At 33.9% G+C, this 20,764-nt stretch overlaps 1 protein-coding gene across 2 annotated transcripts in view; it reads left to right on the forward strand.

The window, feature by feature from the left end:
• The window catches only part of LOC134246708 (uncharacterized), a 49,369-nt gene extending 35,779 nt beyond the window's left edge, over nt 1–13,590 (forward strand). Inside the window, exons 1-2 of one of the 2 annotated variants that reach the window (XR_009987685.1) lie at nt 10,788–11,047; nt 12,712–13,590. Coding sequence is in view for 1 of the 2 variants with exons in the window: in XM_062729070.1 (XP_062585054.1) it covers nt 12,712–13,337 (626 nt within the window). In the remaining variant the exon portion in view is untranslated. Of the gene's footprint in view, nt 1–10,787; nt 11,048–12,711 lie in introns of those variants that run through there. The other variant, XM_062729070.1, reaches the window with a different exon arrangement.
• Nucleotides 13,591–20,764: the final 7,174 nt, after the last annotated feature.

A 20,764-nucleotide genomic window follows, 5' to 3' on the forward strand; every position in this document is an offset into this window, starting at 1 on the left:
GACATCAAGCAGGAATTTGCCTAGGTTAATCTAAAAAAAAATCCTATATAAGTTAGATTAATATTGATTGATTGATTGATTGTATGTTTTCTTAACGACCCTTTCGGGAATTTTTCATTCATATGGAGACGCCGCCACTTGCCGATGGAAAAGTACGATTTTTACCCTATAATCGGCACGCAGGGCCGTTGAACAGGGAGGGATCTTTTTAGTTCCAGCACCTATTACGACATGGGACTTCGGTTTTTCTTTCTCATCTGAAGGACGGCGGCGGGCGGTCTCCACGTCCCACTTTACAATCTTATAAGAAGAGACATTATAAAATATATACAAAACATACTATCACTTAAGTTAGGATGATTTTGATTCATTATAAACGCATTTCCTCGTCACCAGAAAGTCTTAAATAAATTCAAAATAATAAACTAAAAGTGATAAACGTTTTAATTATACTTGTTTTAAATCTGACATTTTTGTTGTAGTTTCTGTAATAGAGAGAATCTTACCTCTGACTAGAGAGTATGGCATGGACGCCTTGATGAAAAGTTTCCATGAGAGGCTTTTGATAGATGCAGAATCTCAAACAAAAGATATTTTCTTCCATTTCAAATGTTTTTATATCGCTGCAGTGTACAATTTTGGTGAGCTTTACAATAGAATGCTGGAGAATCTGAAGTCCGTTGCTGTTAACACCTATAAGAACAGAGAAAGCTTCAAAATGCTTCCGCCAGAGGACAAGGCCCAGTTATACGAAAAACGCTGTGAATTTGTTGAAAAACATAATTCGAATCTCCTGAACAAAATGTCAAGGATTAAAGAGAACTTGGACTCATTTGAAATCTGGTGTGAAAAATGTGGCAAATGCATGAACATTTCCAGAAAAGACAAAATATGGATTTGGGGATGAAAGATGAGCATTTTGAAATCTACGAGTACTAATGCTTTCGTATTATTTCATTTTTAACCTAATATAAATAAAATATTGTGTTTTTATCCGCATTTCTAGCAAACAAATATTTGAAGATACGTATCAAGGTCACGTGATGGCACAAGGACCTGTGTAAATTTATCTCCTTGATAAATGTTGAACACACACTTATCCTACCTTCCTTCTATCATCTTTGCATGCCCATACTCTGCTCTGGGTTCTTTTGATTTCTTTTATGTATTCCCAATTCTTTCCGCCCACTTTATTATTGCACTGTATATAGTCCCTCTTTCCTCTTCGGCATCTCTAAACCCCCTCCTTCTTTCTTCTCTCTTGCTCTCCCATACCCTTCCTTTCTTATTTCTCTATACCCTCTTCCTTCTTCTCATTTTTTATAATCATTATTGTATATTTGTTGTTGTACATCACGTGTATACAATTTTGTTACTTTGTTTGTGTTGGAGAGGACAATCTACGTTGGCATAACTTGTGTCCAATTCCTTTGATTGTGATCAATGAAATATGTTTAAATCAAATCACATACGGATTTACATGCATTTATTTTAAATACACTATATTATCTTTTTTCTATCTTTTTAACATTAAATATATGAATAAAACTTTTTTTATATCTGTTTAGAGAAGACAAAATGTAGATTTTCGGAATAAAAGATTCTGGGCTTTTAATTGGTACAGTTACAGATTATTGTTTGTTTTCTACAGCATATGTTTGATTAAAAAAAATCATAAATATCTCAATGTGTGGTTCTTGGATTCATACAAGGATCGTCAAGATGTCAAAGGCTAAATTTAATTGTCATAAATTGCGATGAGTCAAAAATAAATTTGTGTCATTGTTCTCAAAAAGCCAAACAGACACTTTTGAAAAAGATGTCTGAAAGAATTGGCATTTTAAGAAGAATAAGATATTTCGTGTCAAAAGATGAAGATTATATTGCACCTTATTGCTATGAATTATTATACCCACACTTTCTAAACAAAGTTCGGGTATATTGTTGTTACTCATGTCCAGTCCGTCCGTCTGTCACACTTTTCTTCCCTGAACCCCTTCTACATTTTACTCAGTAGCCTAATCATCTTTTGGGAGATGATTGGTGGTGTCATGTAGATGTGCAGTAAGGTTTCAGAATTTTGATTTTACCCTAGGGGTTCAAATGGGGGTCGAAAAATGACGTTTTTAATGCAAAAAGCCCCATCTTCCCTGAACTCCTCCTTCATTTTACACAGTAGCCTAATCATCTTTTGGGTGATGGTTGGTGGTGTCATGTAGATGTTCAGTAAGGTTTCGGAATTTTGATTTTGCCCCGGGAGGTCAAATGGGGATCAAAAAATGATGTTTTTTATGCGAAATTCCCCGTTTTCCCTGAACTCCTACTTCATTTTAATCATTAGCCTAATCATCTTTTGGGAGATGGTTGTTTGTGTCATGTAGATGTGCAGTAAGCTTTCGGAAATATAATTTTGCCCCAGGGGGTCAAATGGGGGTTAAAAAATGATGTTTTTTTTATGCAAAATTCCCCGTTTTCCCTAAACTAATCCTACATTTTACTCATTAGCCTAATCATCTTTTTGGAGATGTGCAGATGTCGTGTAGATGTGCAGTAAGATTTCCGAATTTTGGTTTTGCCTGGGGGGTCAAATCGGGGTTGAAAATTTCGTTTTTTATGCAAAAAGCCCTATCTTCCCTGAACTCCTCCTACATTTTACACAGTAGCCTAATCATCTTTTGAGAGATGGTTGGTGGTGTCATGTAGATGTGCAGTAAGCTTTCGGAATTTTGATTTTGCCCCGGGGGGTCAAATGGGGGTTGAAAATGACGTTTTTAATGCAAAAAGCCACTTCTTCCCTGAACTCCTCCTACATTTTACACAGAAACCTAATCATCTCTTAGGAGGGAATTAAATATTTTAAAAATTTGGTAAAACATCAACGTCAAGGGGTTAAAAAGTATCGTATGCTGGGAAACATCTTGAATTCTTATGAGTAATTAATGTGCATGTCAAATGTGAAAGTCATATCCCTTCTGAATCAAAAGTTATAATTAAATGCAACATTTTTGAAAAGTAGGTTAGGCTTCAAGGTCAAGGTCACGGAGTCAAAAGTCATGATTTATTTGGAAAAGCTTATCACAGGTAATAATATACATGCAAGTATAATATGAATGCCTTAACTTCTCCCTTTCAACATCTTCAAAATGATGAATTGAAAACAATGCAATTTTTTTGCAAGAAGGTCAAACTTCTAGGTCACATGTAAAAAAAATCATGCCATTCTTATAGGTAAATAATAATCCATATGTTTAATATGAATGCCTTGTCTCTTCTCATTCAATAAATATGACCGTGATGACCAAGGTTAAATTTATTGAGACAGATGGACAGACTGACATACAAATATACATATTTCTATGTGAATTGGGTAACATTGGCCCAGTGATTTTATAGAAGTTAAAAATGTCAAAAATTTTCAGACAAACAGATGGACAACAAACGATATACATTGTATGATAAGGAAACCAGAAAAGCTCAAATGAGTGTTTTGAAAGGGCTACAATGGTTACAATATTTGAAAGGCTGTTTTTTTTTCATGCAGAGATATGACCAACATATTCATGTTTTATATTTTCTTTATTAATTTGTTTGTTTGTAATGAAAACATCTCTCTCGGGAATGTTTCCCTCATATGGAGACACCACCAAATAATAATGAACACAAGATGTGCTTGTGAAACAGTGACCCCCTCCCCCCCCCCCCCCCGTATGGCAGCCTATGGCGAAGGTTGAAGTTTCTCAAATATATGTCAAACTCAAAGGTAAAGGTCAAAGGGTTCAAATTGTTGATATCAGAAGAAAGTCTTCTTACAAGGAATACACATGTGAAATAAGTAATCCCTAATACTCCCTGTTCAAAAGTTAATTGCCAAGGTTAAAGTTTTTTTAAAGTGGTTCAAACTCTCATGTCAAGGTCAAACATATTTATACCTGTTGAAAGTTCACAATGAATACCCGGTACACATGTTAAGCATGAAAGCCCTAGCACCTACTGATCAAATTTAGGACAAGTTTAAAGTTTAAAGGAATTTTTGTTGTAAAAATGTCTAAAAATCCAATGACAAGCGATCAAGAGGTCAAAATTCATGGTACTCAAATAAAAGGTCTTTTCACAAGAAATTTACCTATGAAATGTGGTTCTTTCCAAGATATATGTGTATAGCCCAACCCACTTAAAAGTTATGGGCAAGGTTAAAATCTACTATTTTGGAGTCTCAAGATCGATTGTTATTTCAGGGACAGGGAGTGGTTAGGGAGATTGAACACCCCACCCCCACCCCTTGGAATTTGCTTTGTTATTTAAATAAGACTATATACTGAAGCGGAAAAAAATTACTTTGGACATCCTCCCCCTTACTTAGAGATTATTGACTCCACGACCTCACTATCATTGTTTTTATTTTTTTTATTTGTTTTCATTTTTTCTATTCTGCTTGTCAGGGAATCTGGGCTTGAATTTTTTGACTGAGATGTGAACCCCCGTCCTCACTCCCGAAAAAAACTTCACAATATGAAATTCGTCTAGTGTGGCATGCGATGATCTTTGACCCTTTTTGAACTTAAACCTAATCATTTTGGTTTATTTTACCCCAATCTATACTTAAACTTGTACTTACCAACTGCCATAGCTCCTAGCTGTCAACTTCATAGAATATAATCCAATTGTAACACAAAACGAATTAATCCAATGCAACCAGACTGCAGCATGTGCTCTATTCCATCCGGCAAACCTTGGTCGATTCCGTCGCCTAATCAGATGAAGTGGGAATCGGCCGAGGTGTGCCGAGTGGTGCTTAATCAAAATATATGAATAATGAGTGACGCAACACAGTGTGATGTAGAAAATTTTCCAAAAGGTGTTTACATGTAAACATGTATAGTACAAGAACAAATTCTAAACTGATTCATAACAAACGATGTTTTAACAAAACTTATCCATCTAGCCTATTCAAAAAAACAAACAAAAAAAACCGCATACGTGCCATGTGTTTGTGATGTCGGGGGCGGGAGGGGGGCATTAGTAAATTTAAAAAGGTCCTATTATGAGCAAAACATTCTTCAGAATCTAATTAAAATCATTAATTAAATTCAAACGTGTAATGAGAATCTGAGTCATAAAGGTTACATGGTCACAGGGTCTGAGAATTTCATACTCAATTTGACGAATACCTGTTCAGTGTACATTATCTATAGAATTATTTGGACTTTTTACTTGGCCCAATATGTAGGAGTGTACATTTAGAGGCAAACACCGTAGTGCGGGTATTACTGTCTCATGACAGCATCCAGCTCCTTATGTTAAATATATTTTGGGAATGATCTATAGAGCAATATAAATGTTCAAGATATATTTAAACCTGTCCCTCTATCAGCTTAATTCGTCTATAAAATTATTTTATAAAAAATTCATGAGTTAATGCCAGATTATTTAAATTGGACTTTTGCGAAGACACTGACTTTTACCGTTTACGGTTTACTTTGACATTTAAACCTGCGTCATGTACGGAGGTACAGAATTGAAAATGGATCGGAAAATATGCACTGGGGTGAAATTTATTGTATTCGGGGCTTTGAAATAATTTATCAAACAAAAAATATAATTGGTGGTAGAATAAAATTTATTTAGATACTTTATTCACGAGAATTTATATATATCCTTTTATTTTCAATAACTAAAGAAATGAAATAAAGAAGAAGCCACATTTCAGTAGGAAAATTTGGCAGGAGTTAGTCAAGACTGGAATGGAGGGTGTTGAGGGTGGGATTGTCGCCGTTTCCCTCGTAGACATCGTCATATGATCTTTGAAGTAACCTGTTATTATACCCGAACTTTCTTAACAAAGTTCGGGTATATTGTTATTACTCATGTCCGTCCGTCCGTCCGTCCGTCTGTCTGTCTGTCCGTCTGTCACACTTTTCTTCCCTGAACTCCTCCCACATTTTACACAGTAGCCTAATCATCTTTTGGGAGATGGTTGGTGGTGTCATGTAGATGTGCGGTAAGGTTTTGGAATCTTGATTTTGCCCCGGGGGGGTCAAATGGGGGTCAAAATATGACGTTTTTTATGCAAAAAGCCTGGTCTTCCCTGAACTCTCCTACATTTTACACAGTAGCCTAATCATCTTTTGGGAGATGGTTGGTGGTGTCATGTAGATGTGCAGTAAGGTTTTGGAATGTAGATTTTGCCCTGGGGGTCAAATGGGGGTCAAAATATGACGTTTTTTATGCAAAAAGCCTCGGCTTTCCTAAACTCCTCCTACATTTTACTCAGTAGCCTAATCATCTTATGGGAGATGGTTGCTGGTGTCATGTAGATGTTCAGTAAGGTTTCGGAATTTTAATTTTGCCCCGGGGGGTCAAATGGGGGTCAAAAAATGATGTTTTTATGGACAAAGCCCCGTCTTGCCTGAACTCCTCCTACATTTCACCTACTAACATAATCATCTTTTGGGAGATGGTTGGTTGTGTCATATACATGTGCAGTAAGGTTTCGGAATTTTAATTTTGCCCCAGGGGGTCAAATTGGGGTCAAAAAATGACATTATTTTATGCAAAATGCTCCCGTTTTCCCTGAACTCCTCCTACATTTTACTCAGTAGCCTAATCATCTTTTGGGAGATGGTTGGTGGTGTCATGTAGATGTGCAGTAGGGTTGCAGAACTTTGATTTTGCCTCGGGGGGTCAAATGGGGGTTGAAAAATGACATTTTTTATGCAAATAGCCCCATCTTTCCTGAACTCCTCCTACATTTTACACAATAGCTTAATCATCTTTTGGGAGAAGGTTGGTGGTGTCATGTAGATGTGCAGTAAGGTTTCGGAATTTTGATTTTGCACTGGGGGGTCAAATGGGGGTCGAAAAATTATGTTTTTTTATGCAAAAATCCTCGGCTTCCCTAAACTCTTCCTACATTTTACTCAGTAGCCTAATCATCTTATGGGAGATGGTTGCTGGTGTCATGTAGATGTGCAGTAAGGTTTTGGAATTTTAATTTTGCCCCGGGGGGTCAAATGGGGGTCAAAAAATGATGTTTTTATGGAAAAAGCCCCGTCTTCCATGAACTCCTCCTACTTTTCACCTACTAGCCTAATCATCTTTTGGGAGATGGTTGGTTGTGTCACGTAGATGTGCAGTAAGGTTTCGGAATTTTAATTTTGCCCCAGGGGGTCAAATGGGGGTCAAAAAATGACATTATTTTATGCAAAATGCCCGTTTTCCCTGAACTCCTCCTACATTTTACTCAGTAGCCTAATCATCTTTTGGGAGATGGTTGGTGGTATCATGTAGATGTGCAGTAAGTTTCGAAATTTTGATTTTGCCCTGGGGGGTCAAATGGGGGTCAAAAAATGATGTTTTTATGGAAAAAGCCCCGTCTTCCATGAACTCCTCCTACTTTTCACCTACTAGCCTAATCATCTTTTGGGAGATGGTTGGTTGTGTCACGTAGATGTGCAGTAAGGTTTCGGAATTTTAATTTTGCCCCAGGGGGTCAAATGGGGGTCAAAAAATGACAATATTTTATGCAAAATGCCCGTTTTCCCTGAACTCCTCCTACATTTTACTCAGTAGCCTAATCATCTTTTGGGAGATGGTTGGTGGTATCATGTAGATGTGCAGTAAGTTTCGAAATTTTGATTTTGCCCTGGGGGGTCAAATGGGGGTCGAAAAATTATGTTTTTTATGCAAAAAGCCTGGTCTTCCCTGAACTCCTCCTACATTTTAAACAGAAGCCTAATCATCTTTTAGGAGAGTTAAATATTTTAAAAATTTGGTAAAACCTCAACGTCAAGGGGTTAAAAAGCATCGTATGCTGGGAAACATCTTGAATTCTTATGAGTAATTAATGTGCATGTCAAATGTGAAATTCATATTTCTTCTCAATCAAAAGTTATAATTAAATACAGCATTTTTGAAAAGTAGGTTAGGCTTTAAGGTCAAGGTCACAGAGTCAAAAGTCATGATTTATTTGGAAAGGCTTATCACAGGTAATTATATGCATGCAAGTATAATATGAATGCCTTAACTTCTCCCTTTCAACATGTTCACAATGATGAATTGAAAACAATGTAATTTTTTTGCAAGAAGCTCAAACTTCTAGGTCAAGTAAAAAAAATCATGCCATTATCACAGGTAAATACTGATACATATCTTTAATATGAATGCCTTGTCTCTTCTCATTCAATAGATATGACCTCGATGACCAAGGTTAAATTTACTGAGACAGATGGACAGACTGATATACAAATGTACATATTTCTTTGTGAATTGGGTAAAATTGGCCCATTGGTTCTACAGAAGTTAAAAATGTAAAAAGTTTTCAGACAAACAGAATGGACCACAAGCGATATATATAAGGAAACCAGAAAAGCTCAAATGAGTGGGGGGGGGGGGGGCATTAGTAAATTTAAAAAGGTCCTATTATGAGCAAAACATTTATCAGAATCTAATTAAAATCATTAATTAAATTCAAACTGGTAATGAGGATCTGAGTCATATAGGTTACATGGTCACAGGGTCTGAGAATTTCATACTCAATTTGACGAATACCTGCTCAGTGTAAATTATAGAATTATTTTGACTTTTTACTTGGAATTAAATCCCTATATGTAGGAGTGTGTTTTTAGAGGTAAACACCTTTGTGCGGGTATTACTGTCTCATGACAGCATCTAGTTATCGTTTTGTTAAATATTAAGATCAATATTTTTTTCACACAAGAGCTCCCGTATATTTTCGTGGTGTAAAAGTAATCCGTCAACTGTAACTAAAAGTCAGTGTCTTCGCAAAAGTCCAATATATTTTCAAACATCGAAACAAGTCTATTTTCATTATTTTGACTCTGCAAAAATCTCCGCTAGGGTCCCCGTGTGTTTACACGTTTGTTTATTCATAACCCAGACCAGCAGCAATAGCTTGTGGCTATATATATCCACAGTCTAAAAAGGAAACTAAAATGTCATTGAAGAGATTTTATTTCCGTTTTGAAATACACTCAGCATATTTTGGGGTGTTTTATGCAGGTAGCTTGATATTGTGGCCATTTACTTGTTAAATTTTATAGTGATTTATAAAGGACAAGCTTAACAAGCTTATTGGGGCCGGCTTTTGTGTAAAAAAAACCTGATCAAAGATTGTTACTAATCCATATAGAAATGTTAATGGTGAAAGGTACGATTACAATGTATATTATTTTTTAAGATTTTAATTTTTTTCATTTGTTTGTGGTTTCATTAAGAAAGAGCCCATTATGTAAGCATCCAAAGACCTGAGCACAAATTAATTTCTGACAAAGAATTCAAACAGAAGATAGTTGAAGCAATGACATTATTTTTAAAACCTTGCCTTTTCCCCATGGATTCCTAGTTACCTTAAAGCCTGTCCTTTTCTGAGATAAATGTGATTGTTTAGAGAGATCATATATATCACACATGTATATGTATTTAATATTTACAGATATGAAATAAAGTAGAGGAATATTAAATATGGGTTTATTGTTAAAAATGTTAATACATGTAGCTTAATTACTCAGAGGGATATAAAAAAGGATGATTCTTCAAGGTGGCATATGTTTTCTATAATGTGGTTCTTCATGACAGAGATAAGAAGTTAATATTATTTTCATACATTATATTGATTTTTATAATAATTAATTCCTTTGATTGAGCACATAAAAGTATAGAAGTGTGGATAAACTAGGTCTTTTCAAATATATGAACTTACATTGATCAAGGCAGGGACTTATATACTACTTTCAGTATTCAATTCAAGTTCATATATACAATATTATTTGAGATTCTTAAAACGATGTTTGCCGGGTAAAAGTGTTTCCAATGCGACTTAATGCTCAACTAGTAAGTTACACTTGATTAGTAACTTCTAAGCAAAAGTCAAATTATAAATATTTCAACCTTAAAATTGATCTAATATTCTTTAATTTGAGTTCTTAAATAAACATATACATGTACATATTTCAAACTGACTTTTATAGCCTTTGTATTATATGCTTCCACTGTCGTCTGGGGCGTAGCCGGGGTGCTTTTGATGTGGACGCCCGATTAGGCAGGGGTTCGGGTGTTGACTTTAGGTCCCCCATGGGTCCAGGACAAAGCCGTTGTGGGACCCGAGCGGGCTTTGCCCCCGAAAGTTACTACATTTTCGACGATTTGATGTGCATATTCGACCCTCCCTCCCGGTCGCATATTTTCTTAAATTTGTGTTTGTTACGCGGTCATGTTTGAGGTCTGTTCTGTTTTTACTAAACAATGCGGACAAACATTCAAAAATGTGAAAGAATCTGTCATGTATCGTTGAATGATGAACCCAATGAAAACAAATATAGACTTTTGAAAAGACAAAATACGTGCATGTGTGTGGTAAAATAGTCTGTAAAAGAGGTAGAATGTAATTTGCACTTTGAAAAAAAAAACTCAGCAGTATTCAATATTAAACCAATTTCTGGGAAAATATTATTTTCACCTAAAACCGATTCTTTTAATTTTCAATTTATTTTTTTTTTCTTCTAAATTCCAAGTAATTTTTGTTATTTTAAATTATTTATTTATCGAAAACTGATGTGTAAGCCTTAAGAGCATACAAGCATACAGGGAAATTACGCCTGCCACTTTCTCCTTTTTTTCCAAAAATCCTGTGGACGTTTTTGCGTACTTGTAAACGTACGCCTGGCTAAGCGCCTGGTCGTACCTTCGCCCTAAAAGTGCAATTTAAGGCGCTATGCGAGTGGCTCTAAGGGAACACCATACCAGGTAGACGAAGCTTGTAAAAATCGAAAATGTCGGAAAAGTCTGAAAACGAAGGTCCATCTAAACCTCAATATTTTCAAGAGGATCCTGGCATAACAGACTTGATTTTGATGGTTGAGAACAAAGAAATTCACTTGACAAAAGTAATTCTCATGCGATCCTCTCCAGTTTTCCGGACCATGTTTACTTCTGACTTCAAAGAGTACAATACCATTCCCGGAGAAAAAATATGAAGATTTTGTTCTGTTTCTGCGAAGTTTTTATCCAGGAGAGCATTTAGAGCTAAATGGTTTGTATTTGGGGAAAAAAAAACTTTGAATGAAATGTTTGTTGTACATGTTGTTTTAAGCAGTTTAACATGTTTAAGACGATACAAAGAAAGAGTGCACTAAACATGTTTAATATGTACGGTGGCTTGTATAGGACATGGTATGAGATTTTTTTTTTATTAATTTGAGGCCATGAAATAAAATTTCTGATTGCAAACAACTCTGCCCCTTCAGGAGTACCATTCCTTGTGATGTTGATATTTACAGGCTGTTCTGCAGTATAATGAATGAAAATAAATTTTTATTTCTAAATTCTTTAGATGAAGGATTCTTCTGTTTTAACCATTCATGTAAATTAGTTCAATCTGATTGGTCGAGAAACGTTTGTTAAAAAACACTATTACCCGCTGAATAATGAAGCCACACCCTTCAGCGTAGCAACAGTCAACATTGCTTGACGAAGGGTGATATTCCAAAAAATAGCGACTGCGCAGAATTTATGCGCAGCCGAGGTTGACAATGGTTTTCTTGGGGTGAAAATTTTCAATGTGACACTCAACTACATGCAATATTTATTATATTATACTGATTGTCTTATACAAAAACATATAACAGTGAACCGTGCGAGCATAAATTCTGCGCAGTCACTATTTTTTGGAATATCACCCGTCGTCAAGCAATGTTGACTGTTGCTACGCTGTAGGGCGTGACTTCATTATTCAGCGGGTAATAGTGTTTTTTATCAAATGTTTCTAGACGAATCAGATTCAAGTAATTTACATGAAAGTATAATATATTCACATATTTCACTTTCTTTAAAAATTATTTGCACCATTTGTACACTCCCTCTATTTATACTTTAGTCCTCTATCATGTCTTTCGAAATTATTTGAACAGTACCATAGGACAAACTTAAAGTTTTCATATCGCTCTCTTTTTTGACAAAAGTAAGAAACCATTGAACGTTTCTGCCCGACCTCCTATCGTTCGGGCTTCCTATCCTCTGCAGATCATTCAATGACCCATGACTACCCAAAATCGCTGAAACCATTTATAAACAAGTCTCTAAGGGCATTTTCCCGATTTTGAAGGGAAAAAAGTCATTTAATTTTTAACTAAAGACTAGAAAATGTCTTAATTTTTGTCTTTTAAAATATTGGGCAATTGAACACTTTATAAGATGCTTTTAAATGTGTTTGTCTTTCTTCAATCTAACAATATACACTTTAAAACTTGACGTTTAGTTGTGACGCAGGGACACCCCCTACGTTTAACATGTTTAATGTTTTAAACGTCTATGAAATGAATTCAATTAAACATTATGAAATGAAATTTTTAATTTTGATTAGATTTATTTTTATGCATCTTTTGGTACATAATATTTGATAATGTGATGCCAAATATTACTGATATGAACACGCTGACATTACTTTTGGATCAACCCTCGTAATGGTCATCCTTATTAAACACTGATAAGACAATCTCAGTCTTTAAGTTATCATCTTGGGTCTTTCTGTCAGAAGTGGGAATTATTTTTCTACCTGTCGGAAAGGCTGTGACTGATGATAAGTCATTTGGCATCCTTCTTGAAATAATTTAACCGTAAAACCTTACAAATACATTAACCCCTTTTATTTGTCTTTTAACAGATATAATGAGTAATGCTACTAATATTTTTTTCTAGTTTCAGTAATAGAAAGCATCCTTCCTTTAGCAAGAGAATATGCCATTGATGTCTTGATGAAAAACTGCGAAGAGTGGTTGTTAGTAGATGTTAAAACTCGAACAGAAGATGTTCACTACCAAGCAAAATGCTTCTATCTCGCTGCAGTGTACAATTTTGATGAACTCTACAACAAAATGCTTGAAAAACTGAGAACCGCTGCTGTCAATACTTATGAGAATGTGCCTAGTTTCAAAATGCTTCCATCAGAAGACAAGGCCTGTTTACTTAAAAAACGCTGTGAAGATGTTGAAAAAAATAATGCAGACCTCGAAAAGCAAATTTCAAACATTAAAAATAACATAAATAAATATAGAATCACGTGTACAAAATGTGGCAACCCAACCAACATATCTGAAGGAGACAAAAATAGGCTTTTGTATCAAAACTATTATCCCGAGCCGTCCACGGGAAGATACCGAGTATTTAAAAAAAAGCTGGTGAAAAAGACGGACGGGCAGTTGCCAAAAGGGGCCACCTTTAATAATCTGGATAACTCCTCGTACATGAACCTTTTTGCTTTGTCGATCAATTGTACATATTTCAGAGATGTGCATATTAGTAGGATTTTAACTTTTTTAAATTAAGTTTTGAGAAAAATACCAGATTTTTTTAATGCTTTATTTTTGAAAATTTTCATAAATACAAACAAAAACACACACAAACACACCCTCGCACACCACAGACACCCTGTGCACTTTTCCCAAAATACCAGCTTTCATAACTATACATCTAAAGTGATCATTGGAATTTTTTATGTATGACAAATCAAATCCATTATTTCTCATTTACAATACATTTTTGTTCTTCCATGAAAATTGCTCTCACAATATTTTTCAATTTTCCTGTAATACTTAAAAATGCTAATTGCTTCTGTAAATTTAGGTATAGTACATTGAGTTCTTGAGCAATACAGGTTCTTTTTTCCTAACAAGATGAGAATTTTTTTTTCTTTCCACCCACTTTATCATTGCACTAAAGTCACTCTTTCCTCTTTGGTATATCTACATGGACAACCCCCTCCTTCTTTCTTCTCTCTTTCACTCCCTTCCTTTCTTTTTTCTCTATACCCTCTTCCTTCTTCTCATTTTTTATAATCATTATTGTATATTTGTTGTTGTACACCACGTGTATACAATTTTGTTACTTTGTTTGTGTTGGAGAGGACAATCTACGTTGGCATAACTTGTGTCCAATTTATTAGGATCAATAACATATGTTTAAAACAAATCAGATACGGATTTACATTCATTTTAGATGTAATATATTAACTTTTTTCTGGCTTTTTAACATTAAAAATGAATCAAACTTTTTTTTATATCTGTTTAGAGAAGACAAAATGTAGATTCTCTGAATAAAAGATTCTGGACTTTTAATTGTACAGTTACGGATTATTTATTGTTTTCAGCAAAGCAGCATATGTTTGATTGAGGAAAAAAAATAATCAGTTAAATATCTCTTAAAGTTAATGTGTGATTCTTGGATTCATACAAGGATTTTTCAAGATGTCAAAGACTAAATTTAATTGTCATAAATTGTCAAAAATAACTTGGTGTTATTGTTCTCGAATAGCCAAACAAACACTTTTGAACAAGATGTCTGAAAGAATTGGCATTTTAAGAAGAATAAGATATTTCATGTCAAAAGATGCGCAGTTGAAGATTATATTGCTATGAATTATTCGTTATGTTACATATTGTGGAGCTATCTGTATATAGAGCAATATGAAAATTCAAGATATATTTGAATATGTGCCTCTATCCGATTTATTTTTTTACAAAATTATTTTATAAATAATTACATGAGTTAATCATAATGCCAGATTATTTATATTTGGCCTTTTGACATAAATTGTTTTTAGTGAAAACTTTATCATGTTTTTCTTAAAATTTATTTTCACTATTACATATGTAATAATAAATGTAGAATAAATGATTTTCTCTATGAAGTGGTTTTGTTTGCATTCACTTGTCTTTTTTTCCTTGCAAAACTGACAAAATTAATGTTTGGTAAAAAATTATCTCTTGGGATTGAGCTTCTATTAACCATTGTTTACACATCAATCAATGTGAGAGGATGACTTGTGTATGTGATAAGTACAGAGTGCTGTATTGTTCCCTTGAGATGTGGCTTTTTGCTGAAGTTTTAATTGTGAGATATATCTTGATTTTATTATTTTATGTGTGTGGTTCCTGTGGTTCTCATAGTATTTATTATTAAAACAACAAAATAATTATGTATGACTATATACTGGAGAAAAAGTAGAGAATGATGTCATTGAAGAGATTTTATTTCTGATTTTGAAATAAACTCAGAATATTTTGGTTTTTGTGAAGCAGGTAACTTAATATAGTGACCATTATCTTGTTGAATTTTATTGTGATATACTAAGGACAAACTTAACGTGGCTGGCTTTTGTGTAGAAAAATTGATCAAAAATTGTAAGTAATCCGTATAGAAATGTTAATGGTGAAAGGTACATACATGTACAGCTGTATATTATTGTTTAAGATTTTTTTTAAAAATGGAACATTTTGTATCTTTTTGCTCTGGGAAAATTTATCATATCCTTTTTTCTTTTAATTGTAGTTTCATATTTAAGAAACAGACCAATATGTAAACATCCGAAGACCTGAGCACAAATTAATTTCTGGCAAAGAAATAAAACAGTAATCAGTTGAATCAATGACAGTATTTATAAAACCTTGCCTTTTCCACATGGATTCCTAGTTACCTTAAAGCCTGTCCTTTCTGAGATAAATGTGATTGTTTAGAGAGTTCATATATATCACACATGTATCTGTATTTATTATTTACAGATATGAAATAAAGTAGAGGAATATTATATATGGGTGTGATTTTTATGTGCTAGAGTTATCTAATGTTCATACATGAAGCTTACTCAGAGGTATAAAAAAGGATGATCCTTCAAATTGGCATATGTTTTCTATAATTTGGTTCTTCTTGATAGAGGTAAGAAGTTAATATTATTTTCATATATTACTGTAAACCAACTATTATTCGCGACGACTTTATTTCGCGATTTACCAGTGATAAATTGGTTGGCGACGATTAATTTTCGCGATCAAGCTTTTTTGGATCTTTTATCTATAGACAAATAACACTACAAGGACCGGTTCGCGGCGAGAAATATTCGCGATGACGAGGCTCTCGCGAACTTCGCGAAAATTTCTCGCACGTGAATAAAAGTTGGTTTACAGTATATTGAGTTTTATAATTAGTTCCTTTGATTAAGCACATAAAAAGTATAGAAATGTGGATAAACTGGGTCTTTCTAAATATATGAACTTAAATTGATCAATGCAGGGACCTATATACTACTAAAAGTACATAGATCCCTGATATACATGTTTCTATGGATTCTTTTCTACGTCTATAAAAAACGTCTATATTTGTACAAGTACATAAGTGACTGAAAAATCAGTAATGTCTACTATATTTACACTAAAACAAGATGTGTTTGTGAAACACTATGCGCCCGGCGGCAACAAAGTTCGAAAAAAGCTATTTTTAGCATATAGGCCACAGTTAAGGTCACAAGATCATTGACTTTGGTGTCGTGTGAAAGAACTTAATTAGTGGAGTATGCCTATCAAATATGAAGTCTCTATCTTTCATGGTTCAAAAGTTATGGTGGAGGTTCAAGTTCGAGACAAACAAACAAACAAACAAACAAACAGGACAAAAACAATATACGCCCTGGATCTATCGATCCGGGCGCATAAAAACAGTTTAATGTTAAGTATTAATTAATTTTGCTAGGCAGTTTTAAAACTTATAGAATATGTTGAAATGAATTTTAAGATTCAAGGAACAGTATTTGATCAAAAAAGTCTATTCTAACAATAGTAATCAAGAGCAGAGCAAACACGGAGACCACCAAAGCATCAGAGGTGGGATCAAGTGCCATGCAGGAATAAGCATCCCCTGCCTACCGGTCACACCCGCCGAGAGCTTCTTGTCATGGCGAAAAATAATCAAACGCCAATCCATTGTATAAATATTATTGGTCTAGCAATTAGTATGGAAAACGTTTGTCAGTATTTAAAACATATTATATTTGCTGACAGGTCATTTTATCGATTATAGAACTTACAAAATAATTACTTCAAAAGAGAGTGATATTGATAAGCTTATTTCATCAACTTGAAATTGTTCTTGCGTAGAACATGCTCGTATCAACTGAGAGATACATGTACAAACCGTATATTCAAGTGATACGAATATATTGCTTCATAAGTTGACGAATACACTCGTAAAGCTTTGTTATACATATACTTATAGCTTTGTCATGTTTGTGTCGACATATGAATGTAAATAATTCTATTGTTAATTGATAGAAAAATACTTGAACCATTCATGTGCAAGCTAATGTAAAAGTTGTGATTATGAGCTTTGTTTTGGTTCTGAATGAAAAAAAATATTAAGCCATTGTTTTATCATGGATTTTTAATAAATAGCTTTATATGGATATGGAAGAAAACAATCTGTATTTTCCTGAATCCTTTATAACTATTAGATAAATTGATATAATTATTTTGAGAATGAAATTTTAATAATATTGAATTGAAAAAAACCTATTTTCCATTTTTTTTCTTTTGTTAAATATCTTATTTGATATACTGTATATACATGTACAATGGTTGAAATTTTAAAGTCTATTTTCAGAGCTTTTCCATAGGTTTTAGCGCTATATTACCACCACTTTTAGTCTATTTTTAGCTGTGATCCACTTGATGCATGTATGCGCAAAGTAGTGCGTGTAATGTTTGCTTTATATTTGGAAACCGTCAAATTCTTTTAACATTATATCTAAACAATCAAGCACAGCATGAAGTACATTGTTACATACGCGCTTACACTGAGCGTGATGAACCTACTAAAAGGAGCTAAGTTCTTTTTCCGAACGATGGCTGCAAATTAGAAGAAACGGAGAGACTGCGAGATGAAATAATGAGATTGAAGACTGACATAAATGAACTAAAAAGTTATCATCCCCTTGGTAAGTCTAACTTGTTTAAAATGATTTATTTTTTTTTCTTCTATTTTCAATTATTAATGTATCACCTGACCCCACCTACCTCTTGCATTGTCAGGGATCCATGTTTTATACCGTCTTTGGTTTGTAGATTTTTTAAGATTGGTAGCTGTTTTTGATATCTTTTTATTTAATTATATCTTCACAGAAATATATCGGCATTCCATTTCGATATGAAAATATTTCTTAAAATTACAATATGGTTATGCTTAAAATTTTATCATTTTCAGCACGTTCATTGTCAAATACATAAAAATTAAAATATGAGTAGTAAAAAGAAAGTATATAATTTGTTATAGATGGAAAATTTGTTACGTTTTAAAAAGGATTTTTTCTACATATATATTTAGCCTTTTCAAAGAAACTGTGGATTCTTTCAACTTTCTAAGTAGAAAAGACCCTAAATAGTAAAGAATACTCTGTTTGACGTATTGTATAAACCATAGCAAGTTTACATCAACAGTGCTAAATTGTTCCTTGCTACAAAATCGTCTTTGTTTGTAGGCTCATTATTTAATTCAAATTGTACTTTAAAAGAACTTTATCTGTTTTAATTCTACGTCTGGACATTCAAATTATATTCGCAATTCGCGTTGTAAAGATGAAATTCTTCTAAAATCACAAATCAGTATTTAGGCCAAATACTTTTTTACAGTCAACTAAACTGAGTTTGATCTACTCTACATGTACATATACCGAGTTCCTAAATTTCATAACATCCTTACAAAGAGATATTGCTGGGTCCACCAAATACTCTTTGGGGGACATGAACACAGTTTCAACTGATTTTTTAAAACCAGTTTTGATATTATACAATTCCTTACTAAGGTATTATCTAATGATCAAAATACATCATACATGTACATCATGCAAAGTTATTAACATCATTTGTTGATTAACATACGAAATACAGAATTTTAAGTTCTTCATAATGTAAACAATTAAGGTCCGTGCCTTGTTCTTGATAACATATAGAAAATTTTATTTTAATAACAAAATGAAATTCAGCAAATCACTAGAAACTGTCTAAATGTGCGTAGAACTAGCTTCATTAAAATTATCTTCTTTGAACGAACATATATTAGTATATTAACCTAGGTAAACAGAAATATGACACGGACCCTTTTAACATAACAAAGGTTTGGAACTATAAATTCTGTTTTGTATCTCGACAACCGAAGATCAAATTTTGATGATCATTAAAAAGACCTTCGTTAAGTATTTGTAGAAATGGAAAAATGAATTAGAAATTTTTGAGCTAAAACTGTGTCCATGCCTCTTTAATTAACTCTTTATATATAACAGCTGTAGAATGAGTTAGGGTTAGACGTATTATGCTACAGTTTATTCTAAAATAAGATATATGGCGATAACAGTATTAATTGAAGCTCAAAAAGTCCACTCCAACAATATACATGTCAGAAACAGAGCACACAAAGACCCCTAAAGCAGAGGTTGTATCAGGAGCCGTGGAGGAGTGAGTATCCCTTCCGACCGGTCACATTCGCCGTGTGCTCCTTGTCATGATCGAGAAATAACAGAAAAATCCATCAACAATTCAGCGTGTAAATAATGGCCTAATAATAAACGTGAAAATTGTCAGTCTGCATAGACTAAATGATTCATAGCTAGATTATATTTGCTGAAAAGGTCATTGTACCGACCATAGAACATACGAAAGAATGATATATACGAGACGGTTGATATTCTTGTTTCATCAACTTGTTTGTCATCAAATTACTGCGTTCAAGAAATTGTTCATACATAGAGCATGCTCTTGCGTATCGAATCAACTGATAGATATAAACTCCGTATGCAGGCGATGTAGGTATATTGCTGCATAAGTTAGGGAATTCGACGATTGAAAAGTTAAAGTCATCAAGTTTATACATGAAGCTTTCTTTTTGTATATGAACAACATAACCAAAAATTTTCGATCATGCTTGTGATTTTTATCAACAACCTTACTTTGTTAAAACTAAATCAGTTCTACACACTCTGAAGTTGATATGCAAGAATGCTGAAAGTGTTCTTATTGCCAGTATGATGTACATATGAACATACATGTATGAGTTATAATTGATTATTGTCACCAAAGTCATTATTTAAAAAAAAATCCATGTATGTATTTTGAATTTCTTTTTCTCTAGATAAAAGCTATTCGACAAAAGTTGGCTTTACTGCGTATATTAGTAGTCCACCCCGAGTCAATACAAATGACATTTTGGTATATACAGATGTTAGAAGCAATATTGGAGGCTTATATAATAAGGATACGGGTGTTTTCCAGAGCGACAGACCCGGAATGTTCGTTTTCTTTGTCTCACTCGAGTGCAAGGTTGAAAGTGTACATATTAGTCTCAATATTGACGACAAAAAAGTGGGGGAAACAGCCTGTCTCAGTGAGAATTTGTATAACATTGTATCGTTTTCAGTTGTACATAACTTGTTGAGTGGATCAAAAGTCTCAATAGAAGTAATTGATGCCAAAAACGCTTATATTGCCCAGAAAACAAGTTTTGGGGGTTATTCAGTTTAAATCCCTGAAGTTTCATACTTAGCTCACCAGAGCCGAAGGCTCAAGTGAGCTTTTCTGATCACATTTTGTCCGTAGTCCGTCTGTCAACTTTTCACATTTTCAACTTCTACTCAAAAACCACTGGGCCAATTTTAGCCAAATGTGGTGCAAAGCATCCTTGGGTGAATGGGAGTCTTAATTGTTAAAATAAAGGGTCAATTCCCCTTTCTAAAGGGAGATAATCAAGAAAAGACAAAAATAGGATGGGACCATCAAAAATCTTCTCAAGACCTGTGGGCTAGAAAAGCTGAAACTTATGTAGAAGCATTCTTGGGTAGTGTAGATTCTAAATTGTAAATATCATGACCCCCGGGGTAGGGCTGTGTATTGGTGCCAAGATTTCGATACGATACGATACATTTAAATCCGATATCCGA

This window comes from Saccostrea cucullata, unplaced genomic scaffold, assembly GCF_032062105.1.
Source record: "Saccostrea cucullata isolate Sc308-1 unplaced genomic scaffold, CSIRO_AGI_Scuc_v1 ctg5708, whole genome shotgun sequence".
NCBI classification, from domain to species: Eukaryota; Metazoa; Mollusca; class Bivalvia; order Ostreida; family Ostreidae; genus Saccostrea; species Saccostrea cuccullata.